Source organism: Dermacentor variabilis, chromosome 11 (genome assembly GCF_050947875.1).
Source record: "Dermacentor variabilis isolate Ectoservices chromosome 11, ASM5094787v1, whole genome shotgun sequence".
Lineage (NCBI taxonomy): Eukaryota > Metazoa > Arthropoda > Arachnida > Ixodida > Ixodidae > Dermacentor > Dermacentor variabilis.
In genome coordinates this window covers 24741244-24757801 of record NC_134578.1, presented here as the reverse complement: position 1 = coordinate 24757801, position 16558 = coordinate 24741244, and the positions used below count along the sequence as shown (strand labels likewise).

The window sequence follows — 16558 nt, the reverse complement described above, 5'->3', positions numbered from 1 at the left end:
AATTGGTTTATGGAGTCTGCACCCCGAGTAGTTATGGAAACGCATGACTTCGACGGATTCACCACTGATTGACCACATATTTCGTGACGGCAGGCCATAAGAGCGAAGGAGCGTAGAAATAATTATTGCAAGCGCCGACAACGTTCCAAATGACTCGATATCTTCGACTGCGGCGCGTCTAGGAACTTGGCTCCTATTGGCCTCGAGCTCCACCACTGGAAAAGCTGGCGCCACCGTCGGCGTGACGTGCTATTAGGGATCACGTGGACATAGCGGCCGCGTCGGCTGCCTTCGGGAGCGCCGAAGCGAGCTGGAAACGAGAGTTAAGTTGCCTCGTACGCTGCGGTCCTCATTTAGTGGCAAGGTTTTCCCGCTTCGAGCGTCTCCTTTACAACGATTGAAAGCACTACAATAGGTAGCGGCTGCCTTTGAAGGCGCGCAACATAGTAGGCTACTGCTCGGTGCCACAGTGCCGGACGTACGCAACGGAGCCCGGTGTCAGCCTTATTCACACGTAGCCGCAGGACAAGAAGCTGCGTGAAGCTTGGCTCGCGAAACATAAAACCGGCGAACAGTCATCGGCTACAACTCGGGTATGCAGCAAGCACAGACGCGAGGAAGATTTCTGCTACGGTGCCGGGTCGGCGATGATCGGAAAACGCGCGCTGAGACGCTCGCTCGAGTCCGCTGCCCGACTAATGTCATGACGGTTTGGTCTATGAACTTGTCGATGCTATAGATACTGGCAAGTTCACTGGAATGGAAAGGGGGCGGTAAGACGCACATTAAAAAAAGGCATGGCATATGGTCATGTTTGTACGTGTTATAAATTAATGCACTGGATTACGAAAAAGAAGCAGAGGGAAATCGCACGGTGAGAACACCGATAAACATACAGTGCGACGCAACTCGAGAAATAATATGGAAACGTCCAAGCATATAAAAGAAAAGAAAAACAAGATTGAATCCTCGCGACGGCACATCACAGTCACCGTAGGCGTCGAAGTCTCTACAATGAAATCATTTTGAACAGCTCTGATAGCGCCCACGTAACAATGGTTCCTTGTATACTGTAAAATGCTCATATTCTGCGGCCTAAAGCTCATACCACGGTGCGAAAACGCGGTCACAGCGAAAGCAGAACATTGTGCGCGGACATGCATGCAGACACGCAGTGGGTCGCTGCTAACCCGTGCGATCGCTGCATTGAGGCTTCATTCTATTACGCTCCATTTAGTTATACATACACTATAAGAACATATCTCACATAGTTTGCTCACAGCGTTTACCAACCTTTCACACAAGAAGCCGGTTCGGGAGACTCCATCGCGGCGACCGCGCGCAGTGGCGTTCACTGTACGTATTCGGTAGAAATAGCGTCTGTAAACGATTCTGTGCTTTCAATTTGCCCAAGATTATTATTTAGACAGCAAAAACTTCTCTCGTTTCGAAAGTACTTACAGAAATGTCCGCAAGAGTTCGCGCGTGGTGTTTTCAGTGATCGCTGACAGCAAAACCTATGAGGAGCGCGCCGCGTGATCCCTCATACTACGCCAGCGAGGCGCTTCCGATAGATGGCGACTCCGTAACTCCTCGCCGCCAATATACGGATCGCGCTTTTCAACTTACCCTGGATGCCTCTGGTGCTGAAGTGAACGTCGAGAGGATGGCACCAAACGACCTTGTTGTCTTCGTACCGGTGTCTGTCCACTTGCGTTTGACCTTCCTTGAATCCCTCCAAGAGGGTCCAGTTGTCCCCTGCAAGCGAGCGAGAGACTTTTGATGCGAAAGCGTCGAATGGCCCATTGAGCGAAAGGGCCTGTCTGTTGCAGCGAAACGGCTCCTGAGCTATCATTAGAGACTTTTAGCGTGTCCGGTATTCGGGCAAGCGCGGGCGGTTTTCCGGTTTAGCGGGGGCGTCAACGTGAGCGGCCAGATTGGTGGCGCCACCTGGTGGCGCAAAGTTCAACCACACAAACACAGAGCTAATTACTATATTTTGCTTAGCTGCTGGCGTAAATTTTCGACAGTGGCGTAATCGTGTTCACAATTACGCCGCTGCCAAAAATTTGCACGAGTGGCGAAGCAGGATATGGTGAGTTACTGCAGTTTTAGCTATGCGTTTGTCTGGTTGAGCTCTACAACACCAGGCGGCTTCACCGCTCACGTTTACGCCCCGACCATCCGGTAATCCGCCCAAAGCGCTCCCGTTTACCGGAATAGCGTACAAGCTAAAAGTCTCTATTGCCACTGCCTGCGACGCCCCGTCACGAACGCGCCTCGACGGAGTCACCACAGGCTGCAACGCAACGGCACGAGCACCTTGACGGAGCAGAGCGGGCGAAAGGGACAACCTGCTGCATCTATAGCGCGTCAGGTGCTGCGTGAGGGGAGAGGACGTCGCCGCGACGCCACGTCATCTTCGTTCTCGCTCTCGGAAGCCTGAGTCATCCCCGCGTTCCTTCTCTGCGCAAGCTCACGCCTGCGTTGCGTTCTAAGTGCGCCTCGGTAAGGCCAAGTCAAAATGTGCCAAGAGTCTCAACGCGCTCGCATGCCCGCGAGGAGTTCATAACTCGAAGGAACGCTCAGCGGCGCTCAATTGCACACTGATGCTTTCGCATTCCCAAATCATAAGAAGTGCTGAGCTGTCTTCGGATTTGTTTTAAATGCAAGCCGGGAAAGTTTGCTTTGTTATACGCATACTACTAGCGACGAAAAATACAAAAGGGGGAACAGACGGGTTTGATTTCTTTCCTTATTTACAACCGTATGGATACAACAGGCAGTGAAGCCACATAACGTGTAACGTAAACTGTATGCGAACATTTATAACTATAATTTACATTGTACAGCATGCAATGCAGATTAACTAACCTTCTAACCGAAATGTAGGAATAGCAAGAAATAATCTCGGCAGAACCAACTTCGTGATGAATGTGGAAGTTAATGCGATGCACTGTATTGTCAACGCCGAAACGCGTCACGTGTAAAACGTTAACGGAATCAGATAAATTTTCGAAGACCCTTCTTTTGTTGTCCTTGGAGAGCTGCACAAGTGGCTCATGCGCATTGGCTCGAGTTGAAGTGAAAGAGCCTTGCTCCTGGTCACGCCACTGAAGGTGCTGTAGAAACACACTTTGTCTCCTTCAACGAGCGCACCACTGTGCGCGCATCTGGTGACATGATGTCACCTTGCTTCACTGCTGCCATTATCAGAATGTACCAGCCAGCTGAAAGCACATGTTCCTGATTTACAAGCTCGTCAGTTCAGCGGACGTCCAATATCGAACGATACTACAAGCATATATAAACAACGAATGTAGGCCTCATTTTTCTTTTACTGAGTGAACTCACCACAAGACTTTATAATTCACTTTGTTTAGACATTAGAAAATATTCAATCTTTGATCCAATTTTTCAACGTCACGTATATCGAATGTTCATGTCCGAGTACATTCGAACACCCCTATGAGTTGGATTACACAGCTATGACTTTATATTCATACTTAATGTGTCTCTCTATAAGCTAAGAAAAAAGCAATGGCACTTCCGGTACGCCGCGACAGTTCAGCGGTTTCGACGCTGAGCAAATGTTTTGAGCCGAGAGTTTGCATGAACACGGTGTCACACACTCGACGTTGAAGTGTCTCTTGCAATGGGCCGAGCGTTCGCGTGACCGTCTCATCTCATTGTGACACCGTATTCCGAAGCAAAGCTCATAATAATTTCCGTAGGCAATTAGCCGGAAACGCGAGAAAAGGTAAGCGGACCCTTCTCCCTCCCCCATTGCACATCTATGCTACTGGCGGGCCTCTGTTACACTTCAAACAAGGCATGAAAACTCCCGTGGAAACTACATCTACATCATGCCTGCGTAACGTGGTCGCCATCACGTTTCCTGTTAGTCACAGCAAATAGATGGTCGTGGCAATGCGATTGGAAATAGCGACAGACCTGTACCCGTTTCAGAAAAAAGTGACCAGTTATAATTGCAGTTACTTCTTTCAAAAATGCAATTTATTTCAGTTACCAGTTACTGCCCCACGAAACTATAAGAACAATGAGTAAAAAGTAATCGATTACTTTAACCTTACTTTCCTCCCTATTTTTATTAACCATTGCACAAATATAGTAAATATAGAACGAACTGGCTTGGCGTTTCCGGGTGTCCTCTGTAGCCCTTCACGCGTTGCTTATCTTTTCAAAATTAGCGTTGGTCATTTTCCCTCGTTTCCTTGTGAATACAACTAGCAGTGTCATCAAAAGCTCTCTCCGCGTGCGAGAAGGACTGCGCTGTAACGTACTAACACTTTGCGCACAAGATTGTCGTCAATAAATGCCGCTATGCATCTGTATGGGTCCTCTATGAAGCGCAGTGCTTCATCGCTGCTGCGGCTACAGGGGAAGGTACACCCGGTAGGGCCAATGCAAAACTGAGAAAAGGCCCACAGCCGATTCCCTGACATCAATGTCCGAGTAGCGTAGCCAACCGGGCCCGTCCTTGGTTAACCTCCCTACCTTTCTCTTGGTCTCTCTCTCTCTCTGTCTCAATGCCTGAAGTGGGCATTGATATCGTGATATCGAGCCATAGAAATGCCGTTTCAACTTATCAGTCAGCATCTGGTGAACCTTCACCCGGCACCCTTCACTCGTTAGACATCTAGACTTAGACGACTGATTGTAATAGGCGACAGCCGCTATTCAAGTACCTTGAAAATGAGACCAAATGTTTAACGTAAGTTAATATATAGCTGCATATTATTGAGCCCTACAAATACTGCTCCCACATTACAATACCAAAAATAGGTGTGTACAAGTAACGCATTTATAAGGAATATAGAAACATAAGCGTTTTGTGGCCAAGAACTTCTGTCTGTGTCAGGGAAGTCATAGGTTGGTTTAACCGAAGAAGAAACGTTATCAAACTTTTTTCTCGATAGAAACTTTCAAGAGAGAGAGAGAGAGAGAGAGAGAGAGAAATTTATTATAAGAGAAAAGCTGAGAGCTTGGGCTTTCAAGAGAGGTGTGTTAATCCATAAGTCTTCCATGCTGAGCTTATCGAGGAGTAGCTGCTGGACGCTGATATCGGGTAGGAGGTCACCCAGGAACATGTGTTCATCCCCTTGGACGCTGTAGTTCCCGCCAAATGTAGGTGCTCAAAGCTGCAGTGCCCGTTATAGTTTGTTTTTCAGAAAAAAAACATAAGCGGTTAATGTAATTGCTTACTGAAAAAGAGTAATTTTTAAGTCACAGCGTGCGTTGCCGAGTAAACAAAGCAACCGTTCAATAAAACAAAATACCAAAAACGCGATTGATTACAACTAACAAATTACATGTAATTCGTTGCGCACAAGCCTGAAAGCAGACACATGAGAAAGTGTATGTATGTATGTATGTATGTATGTATGTATGTATGTATGTATGTATGTATGTATGTATGTATGTATGTATGTATGTATGTATGTATGTATGTATGTATGTATGTGTGCGTGTGTGTGTGTGTGTGTGCGTGTGTGTGTGTGTACGTGTACCGCTGTATCTTAGTTCGATTTTTGTTCTTCTTTATATTTGGCATTGTGTATAGGCGGATGAGTGTTTCTCGCAATTGCCATTGCGGACCCCTTAAATTCATATGATGATCATAGCAATTTGTTAGACGCTATACGTTAACCGAAATTCCTGGCGGGCGAGTACTTGCGACGCCACAGATCCCAGCCATGCACTTTCGCGGCATTTCCCGTTAACCCACGTGCGTTCATGCTTACATTTGTGGCAGGCTTGGCACTGAAAGGAGCGACGCTCCGGGAGCATTTTCTCACACACTCACCGAATTTCAAGCTCCACTTGCAGAACAGGCTTGAGCACGGAAAGTCAGACGCGCCCAAAATCTGGCCAAAAACGTGCAGCTCGGCCATTCGAACTCATGGCGTCGCGTCAACAGAACCCATCGGTCTTAACAACGTTCTCGCTGGACGCAACGCAGCGGCATGATTAATGCCGCGCGATTTCAAATACTCTCCGACACGCAATACTCCATGAGAACACGCCGAAGTATACAGCCTACCCCTGCAGTAAATGTCACTGAAGCGCGAGTTTACTAAAAATGTAGTTCAGTGTGTTTCATTTGCGGGCTCCCATGGCAACGCAAGTGAAAGGAATACAAGCGACTGTCAACGGCTTGACTCGGTGCTGTTTGTTTTGTTTCGTGAAGTCCGCTATTAGAACGCTTTAAAGCTGAGCTTCTGAAACTCGAGAGCAGGCCGCTGATCTCTTAGTGAAGTTTCATGAAATATTTTACTTTAAACTGAGGCGAAGCTGCAGATTTACGAAGAAGGGTAAAATTTTAAGCGAAAGTTTTGAAAGTAAAAGCAGTTATGAGAACACTGTAAAAAGCGGTTGACGGAGAGGAATGTCTGGTTAGTAATTAATGCATTAAGGAGACGCATGCTCAGCTCCATTATCGGTTCCCCAAAATTTTATTCTTTATATTTTCATTCCCTTCTGAGTATACTCTCTTTGATCGCCAGCAATGGCTCAAAATAAAGTTGAAAGAGAACTGAAAACGCACTGCATGGAATGGCACAGCCACTACACAATTACGTACTGTGCTGGAAACACTTCGTAAACCACACCATGCCCTGAAAAGTGTTGTGCACTTGTTTTCGAAGTGACGGCTAGCTCGGGGCACATGCCGACGCTGTAGAGTCTACCAGGCGGAACCTTTGGCGGAAGCCTGGAGCGCGTGGTTGACTCCCTCCATCTGTCGGCGGAAAAGTAAAACCCGACGGCGCGTTTCCAAGGAAGCTACGATAGAGGGAGGGCTCTGTCGCTGAAGAAACAAAAGTGGTACTCATTTTCAACCGCGCCTTGAACAACTAGGTGGAAAATGCTTTGAACTTTGTTTAACTAGGTAGTACTGGTAAGCGAAGTCATTTGAGTGCGCGAAGGCAGGTTTTAGTTTCGATTTCAACTTTCCAATTTCAGTTATTATTCGTCGGAGGAGGTTTCCGAACGAAGAGGTCAACCAACCCTTGCAAAAATAGTCTATGGCAAAAATAGTCGTAGGCCATTACCCTCGCATTAAACAAGCAGCAAACAATGGAAACCGAATTCAGCAATGCATGCTGCATAACATACCAGCAACAATCTGTATAAAGTCAATAGGACGTATTAGTCTAGTAAAGAAACTAGCAGACATGCAACACTGTTTGTATAAGACTAGTACGTGTAATACATATGGCCTATTGGTCTTATAGGTCAAACACTACAACTAATACAAATTTCTATTCGTCTAATACAAAACTTATACAACCAATACGAAACTGTATTAGACTAATACAAACTTCTATTAGAATTTCTGCTAGGGAAAGCGTGGGAAGGAAAGCTTTTTATTTAATAATACAAAGACCGGAATTCGTACTAAGCGTGTCAGCTCACTTACGCGCATGAAAGGTCTAACGCTTGAATTTGTGGAAATGTTGAAATCTAGGAGATTATTCAAAGCTTTCTTTATCTGGAACTAAGCATTTAAGACAACTTTGATGTATGTATGTATGTATGTATGTATGTATGTATGTATGTATGTATGTATGTATGTATGTATGTATGTATGTATGTATGTATGTATGTATGTATGTATGTATGTATGTATGTATGTATGTATGTATGTATGTATGTATGTATGTATGTATAGTGGAAGCAGATGTGTAGAAAGAGAGAACGAATAAATGTATCAATGAATGTGGTTCGCGATACCAAATATACTATGTAAAAGGTTAATCTGACTAGAGCCCGTTTCACGAAGTAGCTTGTTCTCGCGCTACAAAATTTTACGCTCTTCGTTGGAACCCCAGCATGCATGTGAAGTAAGTGCATGTGCTGATGTGTGTTTGTACGGAGCCGGATAAATGTATCACTGGAGTGAAACTGTACTTCGCAAAGTTCTCAACTTCCAAAACGTCGCCAGCCCAGCGTTCGCTAACCTGCGAATGAAAAGAAAAAAAAAACACAGATAAGATATGGCTTCCTGCGAGTCGCGACCCCGTGTAGCCTTCTGCAGACTGCTGATCTCTATCGCTCAGCGCCACGCGTGGTTTCGGCTTTCAAAGCGTCGGGCGAAAAAAGCCCTCGCTGGAATGAGACTCAAAGGTCGCCGTTAATGGAGGCTCCAGTAGCCTCAGAGCCATTTTGAGGCCCGAAGACGGCATGCCTCGGGCTTTAGGGAGTTCTAGCATGTCCGTGTGCTAGAGAACTTTAGCCTTTGCATATGATGCATCCCAGTTTACGGAATACCGGGTACGCCAAAGACCTGCAAGAGAACAGCAACAGCAAATGGTGCCATGCCGTGGCGCTTCGTTCAACAGCGCTTTAACGTGCTCCTGTTACCCAGATGTTTCGACGAAGCAAAATAAACGGGAGGATTCACGCTGCCAAAAAATTTCCGTCACAATACGGAGGATTTCCGTCACTATAGGAGAAATTGCAGGTAAAAATACGGAAAGTACGTCGTATTTCAAAAATACGGCAAAAGGTTCCGTTAATATAAAGGAAGTACTCCCTGTCTGAAGATTTACGGACATTTCACTGCAATAATAGAGAGGCTGGACTGTTTTGCACGGAACAGAGAGAATTCCGCATTTTTGTTAGGCGAAGATCCGTATTATTGCGAGCAAATCTATACACGCTACATGTCTGAATGAGCGCTTGTACACACAAATTTTCATCAAACAATATTTTATTGAACACGCAAACTGTACGCATTATGAAGATACGCATAAAATGTGAGAGCTAGCCTTCTACCAAAAGCTGCACTAACAGATCGTACAAATATATATGCGCGTCCTCTAGTCCGGTCGCAGTTTACCGCGCATACGTGCCTTGTATAAAGCTGATCTATGCGCAAACATATGCGCGTGTTTGCCATGTTCACAAATTAAGCGCTTTCCAGTTAATAATACAGCATATATATGTTTAAGTAAACGAAGAACCATGGCCATACGTGGCAATGTAAACGAACTTGGGCGCTCAAGTGCTGGTGCACTGGGAATGAGATTTCTGCTCTACGCCGAAAATTGTTTGCGTTATAAATCAGTACTGAAACGCAGGTAGTGGTGCAATGACAGCAAGTGCGTTTACATTTAGCAAAAAATGGTCTCGAAGGGAAGTGGCGGCCTATAGATCAAAGTACAACGGTCGGTTGAAATTTATTAATGCGGGAAGCAAGTAACCCAATAGTGAAAGGGATTTGCTGAACTATATAATGTAGTGGGTTTAACTCATTCCCTTAATATTTCTGAAGTATCTCGTATTTGTCAATACCTGTCTATTCGCTAGCAGTGTGTTGAAAATGGCTGGTTAGTTCATCTTCAGAAAAAAAAAAACAGAAACTGCGTGACACAGGACGAGAGAGCATAGGACAGAGCGCTGACTATAACAACCGATTGCTTTATTTGCAGGAGCAACATGATTATGCTCTTTATGTCGCCTTCAGTGATGTCTTTATATGCTGCTTCTGCAAATAAAGCATTCGGTTGCTAGTCAGCGCTCTGTCCTTTGCTCTTTACTCGCTCCTCCTGTGTCGCGCTGTTTCTGTTTTTTTTTTTATTCTAAACTGTCTATTCATCGTCAAACAACGGTTACGCATAATCTTCACTGTTGATGCGTTGTCAATTTCTGCGGTAAGATGCAATCGCAAACATTTGGCGCTTCATCTTGAGAAAAGACTGGCAAGCGCACACGTTCTCCTACGGCAGAATAAAGATCGCGAACATGCACCGACATGTGTGCAAACTACGGGAAGGTCACTGAAGATGAAGGACCTAGTACCGTGCTAGTACTGTGTGTACTGTCGAAAAAAGAAAGGAAAAGGAAAGAAAGAACGCCCAGTGACGAGTTGGCGTGAAGATTCAAGCTTTATTTCTTTAACAGCGAAGCTGTATACCTGTACCGTCCAAGGAAATTTTCGTGTCGTTGGCGGGGTAAACAAAAAAACTCCCCATACATGGGCCGATCCCGGAGATAGTGCAATACCGGCCCGAGTCGCGGCGGAGGTGAAGCAGGCGTTAAGCACTTTCAATACGTGGGCAGATCCCCAAGATAGTGCAATGCTGGGCCGAGCTGCGGCGGAGGTGCAGTTCGCCATTAAGGGGCCCACATACACAGCTTCGCTGGTCATCCTTCTTACACAGTGGAAAGGCACTGAGCTTTTTTGACCCAGCATGCAACACCATTTGTTACAGGTGCTTTATCCATGGGTAAATGTTAAGACACAACTCATTATTTAGCAGTTCATTACATGCCCCGAGCAGCCCAAATTAGCACTATACTTGAGCTTATTGACGCATCGCAGTGCGCTGCTCTGCACTGCATTGCAACACTGGGATTTGGCTATCCCCAGCAGCAAACCGTCTGGTTGACCTCCCTACCTTTCTTCTTGCATTCTATATCTTTTTGTATAAAATGCACTACCTTGTAGGAGAGAAAGCGCTCCTCTCTTTCAGAATTCAACTATTGGTGAAGGAGGAGGAATGAACGTTCATTTCTTCTTCTTCCATTCTATACCTTTTTGTATAAAATTCACTACCTTGTAGGAGAGAAAGCGCTCTTTTCTTTCAGAATTCAATTATTGGTGAAGCAATTATTTCACTGTTCCAGCAACTAGAGCACAAATGCGAAAACGAAACCGATTCTGTTTTGTTCTGCGTGCTCACAGAATGCGGCACCAGGGGGCAGCGCGCAGTGCGCTTCCGTGCTGACTGCGGTAAAGCTAGGGAAACGATTGAACATGTTTCATTAGAATGTGAAGACGTCAGCCCAGCGGTCGATTTAGGCCCCACAGGCCTCCTTGAAGCCCTTGGATTCACCGAGAGCAGGGGAAAAGTAATCATGTCCCAAATAGAGATTAGTAAGAGGCGATTGGAAGATTGGTGGAAGAAAAGTAGGGAAACGACAAAAAACGTAGACGTACAAAAGAAAAGTTCGCAATAGGGGGTGAGTAAATTTGGTTGTGGGAGTTCATAGTGCTTTTTTTCTTTTTTTAACCTATATATATATATTGTACATGTTATGGCCCTACGTGTCATTACCTTTAAACAACAATAAGGAAGGTTTCTATTTTGCAAAACTGCATGGAGGTTTATACTGTGTGCAGTTTAAATTAGAAACCTTCACAACTAAATGCACTCCACAGCTTTAGGTTATACAGGTGCACTAGTTTACACAGAACACACTCCACCTCGTCACGGTACAGGTGGCGATTCAGGTTTTTCAAAGGTGTTTTATTGTATGAGATGGCACATAGCGCTTCCCTTACTTGCAGAATATTGCATTACAGTTGTGTCATATGGGGTGAATTCATTAGAGAGCTTTAACTTGCCCTAAATGTATTACAGCTTTGTGCCAGTAAACTGGCAGCAACTTGCAGTAACTACAAATTGTGCAAAAACAATGGTAACTGCGATACTATATGTAACTGCTAGTGCACAGGCATTGGCAACAGCAATGGCTAGGATACACTAGTTTCTTCTACTCTGGAGTATGCATCCTCCACCAGAAAATGAAGTTTTTTCCTCCCCCTCCTCTACCAGATTGCAATGGGAAGTGGGGTGTAACTTGTAGGGCATACTCCTGGATAAACTTCATCAGCATTTCTCCTTATCTGCGCCCACAGATCGTTATTGCTACAACTGTAAAAGCAGGTGCCTATTTATAGCACCCGTAAAGAACAGTCTGTAAATATTTAAGGAAGAGTAAACATAATGAATAATCGAATAATTTTTAATAATTTTCAACAAAGTTAACGCCCTTTGCCTTCCACTGTGGAGTTTTTCAAACGCTAAGGTTGGCACGTCTGCCCAAGGTTTGATTTCAGGATGTCATTTTGCATGAAAGAATGCACTTCTGCGCATAACACCTCATCGGCAACGTTCTGCTGCACAGTATGTCATGAGCTTTCGTATGCATTGGTCCCCATCTCACAAAGCGGTTGCTCCTTTTTTTTAGTTTGAATGTAGTATTAGTGTAAAGCACATTTGATATCCTAAGAAAAGGAATTGTGGCTTCTGATAACATACTTCTCCTCACTTGATGCCTAGTGTTATAATAACATGATCGACACCATGAGAGTCAGTACGCAAAAAAGAAATGAGGCGTGCAGAGAGGACACAATAGTAGAGAAGCGGACAACACGAACGCCGACTATCTACTGAAGGGAGCACTGAGGCGAAAAAAAGAAAGAAGACACGAAACTCATCTGTGCAAGCTCAGGAATGGTATCACTATGTGTCAGTCGGGTACATGTGCTTGTCTACGTGAGAGATAACTGTTGAGGCATTTAATCTCTTCCGTATGTAAAGTAATCGAAGGCTGACTCATGCATGCACTTCGGCCATTACAGATATGCCATGCCTCTACCATAAGACGCGTATCTTCATTCTTATGCCTGTACAATATCGCGCATTCATCTAACTCTGGCGTGCAGTTACGATCTTCGCAATGAAGGAAAAGATTAGAAGGCGATCCGCCGGTTAACGACCTTTCATGTTCCATTAACCTCTGACTGATACACCGTCCCGTTTGCCCTACGTAGAACTGGCCACAGCTAAGGCGAATTTTATAAACCACACCCATACGACAGTCAGTAAAACTGTTGTTCTTATTGTGGTTCACTGGAGAAATATCTGTTCTTCTTTTGCCTTTTTCCTCTGTACGGCAGCGCATATCTTACCGAGCTTATTGGGAGAAGCGAAAGCAACATTAGCATCATATCTACTTGCAACTTTTTAAGCCTGTGCGACACTGACTGAATGTACGGAGTAACCACTACTCTTTTTTTTGCTATTACTGCTTTCTGTAATCACGTCCGTCCCCCTCGAAACCGACTTCTTTAGGCGCTCAGCCACAGTGGACTCTGCTACACTAGGATAACCTGCTTCTAATAGGCGTCGGACCTGCGCATTAAAACTGAAGCTCATTTTGTGCATGCAGGATGTGGTGAGAGAAGACTTAAGGCACGATATGGCAATTTTTTGTACTACTTTGGGATGCTTGGATTGAAAGTTTAGCAACGGCTTCGAAGATCTTGGGGAGTATTGCCAACTAACGTGATTTTGTTGGAAGATCTTTCGAAGACCCAAAGATCTTTGAAGCCTTTGCTAAATTTTCAATCCAAGCATTCCAAAGTAGTAAAAAACGGAATTGCCATGAGTGGAATTGCATCATGAGTCCTTAGCAACCAGCTCAGCTTTCTGTCGTTCTATGAGAGTCAGTGTGGTGTATAATTGTGCGTATGGTGGGGTGGAGGGGGGTACAATAGTTCAGGAACTTTTCCCGATGCCTTGAATCAGTATTGTGGAATTCTGTTTGTTTCTGTCACTCATTGTTAACAACTTCACATTGGTGGTGGCAGCAAGTATAATGTAGTTTGCTAGCGCTCCTACTAACATATATAGTGTGTAGGCATCAGCGTTGAAAAAGAAGGCTAGCTAATGGTTTGTCAGGAACTAAGTTCCATTTAGACCCTTAAATTTTCAGCTTACACCTGTGACTATTACTGCTCAATGAATGCCCACCCAGGAGAACTGCCCATAACATTTTCTTACATCATAATAATGCTCAAGGTTTGAACATCATTTGAAGTTGGACTTGTTTAAAAACTGACCCATTTCCTTGTTTAAGTAAGACAAACGTTGCACAGGAAGACATAAACTTGGAAACCATCAACAATGGCATGAATACAAACAGTGCTCAGCGTTTCGCTGTCCTGCACCTGGTTATCATATTGCCCATCCCATTTCTTTTCACAGGGAGTTCTTTACTGTCTTATGGTCATACCCAGTTTAATCTCTATGTCATCATTTTTCATCATTTGGCCAATATATTTTTCTTAATCGGCTTTCAACAAAATGTGTATTCATACTGTGCTTTCATTTGCCATTTACACTGGTCTTAACCAGATGTATCTTGATACAAAATTTATTTTCCTTATTTCATCGTAGATTTTTTCCAAATGTGCAAACAGTTTCTCTTAATTCTTGACTTCTGGGAAGAATAAGTCTACTTAATTAATGATTGTTTACATGTGTACATCCATTTCTGTTTTGGTCATCCCTACTCTTTGCAAGAGCTGACAGCAGTGCCCCTACCTGCTCCATCACGATCGCCATTGCTACGCACACCCTTCCTGCCTTTATTTTAACACTTTGGCTTCTCTTGACCTATTATATGCACCAGCTTCTCCTCCCACAATGAGGGCAGGAGCTAGTGAGCTATGTACAAAAAACGCTCCCAAGGAAAACATTTGCTACCCTGATGACAAGCACCTTTGTCGAAATGTCGGCTACAGCAACATCCCTTGTTCCCATGTCGGTCTACGTATATGTTTTTCTAACACTGAAGATACTGCTTTGTGGTGTTCTGTGATTATTCTTCTTTTGCCGCTTTCTTTAAGATGGAAATTCACAAATACTATTTGTTTCTGCTAACAGCAAAAGGTTTATCCTTGCGAGGCGTTTGCGGTCAAGAACAACTTCCACCAGGAAAAAGTGCAAGACGAGTGATTGAAGAAAATAAACTTGCTTCTGTGATCTAAAGAACTTGAGGACTTGAGAACTTGAGATATGCTATGCAATGCATTCATATCATAAAGGGCAAAGTGTTTTATCTTTTGAGCCATATCAGTGTGTTGGCAAGACAATTTTCTCAACGGTGACCTGCTGCCTCGGCTATGAGCAGCCTTCATGACATTTGGATTAAAGGATATGTACTATCGGGGTCAAAACTACCCAGGAAGTGCGAGCGTTGTCCAAATTGCATCTCGGCGTTCACGACCGCTGGAAACTGTAGGTCACGTATGCACATTCTGAATTCAGATGTTAGCGCGGCTGATCCCAGCATACAGTGCACCAATATATTTCGATTGACGCTCGCGCGTCCTGGGCAATTTTGTCCCCGATGATACATTCTCCAAACAATGGATATGCTCTGTAAGACGAAATACGGGAAGCATCTGTACTTTAACACATATAGCAAACAGTTAGCATACAGAGTCTTTAGTTTTCTGAATACGGGAAGCACCAGTATTTTAACGGTTAAAGTACAGATTTAGCATATAGAGTGTTCCGTTTTCTGAATACGAGAAGCACCTGAACTTTAACGGTTAAAGTACAGATGCAGTATACAGTGTCTTCCGCTTTCTCGATACGGAAGCACTCGTATTTTGTATTACGGCCTCTCTTTTACGGCTGTCCGTTCTACGGAAATGACCGTTCCTTATTTACGGAAAAGCGTTCGGTCACACATTACCAGCAGACTTGCCGTCAAACGAGGAAATGTTTTTTTTTACAATGCATGATAACAATTCTGTCACTGCTAGCGCTTAACGCCAGCAGCCAAAACGCCTTTTAGTTGGCTCGTATGGTAATAACATTGGTGGTTTTCGCTGCAATGTAGCGCTGCTGCCGTTGTGCACGTCGGCGGTAGTTAGCTATTTCGTAAACTGCTACATTTTTAGGGACGAACTAAAATTCCCCAGGTTTGGCCTTCCCATATAGTACACATCGAAGCTTGCGGAATACTGGAATAACGGCAACATGCAAAGCAGCAGCAGCAGCTCTGGTAACGATATCTTGTGGAGTTTTCTCAAAAAAAAAAAAAGAAAGCGTGTGAAATACGCTTTAGCATTGCGTGCTGTTCTCGTGGCAGGGGAAGTATGAGAGCCACTTTATGATTATGCTGCCCTGACTCTTGAGGAACAAAAAGGACACTAGAGCACTTCCTGTGCCTTTCCAGGGAGAGATTCATGGACTCCCTCGGCATAACCAGAGTCCTTTCATGAAGGACTCTGGTATAACTCAAGCACAGTGCAGAAGCGGCAACGGTGTGCTTTGTGTTCCCACGCAACAGTCCGGACAGCCGGTGCTTTTTCCTCCCGGTGGAAAGCACAGCGAAGGCTAGGGCTCACCGTTGTAAAGATACTGCTGAAAAGAGCAGTATCATTATTAAGGCAAAAGCCTCATGGGATGAAAAATACGACGCCCGGCTTTATGACACGAAAATTCATAGGCAGTGGAACCCACTACCTGTGGTGGTAATTAAGGCGAATTTAAGACCCATGCCTTTTGGTGGAAGTCGAAGCCTCGCCCTTTGGTGGAAGTCGAACTCGAGACCTTTGGTGTTAATTTTGGCGAATTGGGACATCAATTTCTTTATAAAAAAGCGTTAAGCCGATGCGAAGAAGCGTCAGCACGACCTGTGATGTTAATTTTGGCAAAGTTAATTGAGGCACACTTAAGATATAATTAATTAAGGCACTCCAACCTTTGACTGTAGTCGAAACCACTTGGAAATATCGGCGAACGTGCCATATCTCCAAGTTGAATTATAATTGACATTGTGAAGGGCGAGAGTGCAACCCTCGTGTCGAATCCACGACCTGTGTGGTTAATTAGGGTAAAGTTAGTTAAGACACAGTATATACCATAGCATTACTTAAGGCACTCGTACTCATGACCTTTGGTGGGAGTCGAACCCACTTGGAAATATGGGCCAACCGGCCATATTT

General features: G+C 44.5%; 1 protein-coding gene across 1 annotated transcript in view; it reads right to left on the bottom strand.

Annotated features, from left to right (window-relative positions):
* Positions 1 to 6123, bottom strand: part of LOC142564825 (B9 domain-containing protein 2-like) — a 32213-nt gene extending 26090 nt beyond the window's left edge. Inside the window, exons 1-2 of the mRNA XM_075675997.1 lie at positions 5828 to 6123; positions 1630 to 1758 (exon numbers count right to left, since the gene is read on the bottom strand). Of these exons, the coding sequence (XP_075532112.1) occupies positions 1630 to 1758; positions 5828 to 5915 (217 nt within the window). The 5' untranslated portion in view covers positions 5916 to 6123. The remainder of the gene's footprint in view (positions 1 to 1629; positions 1759 to 5827) is intronic.
* Between the last annotated feature and the right edge of the window lie 10435 nt (positions 6124 to 16558).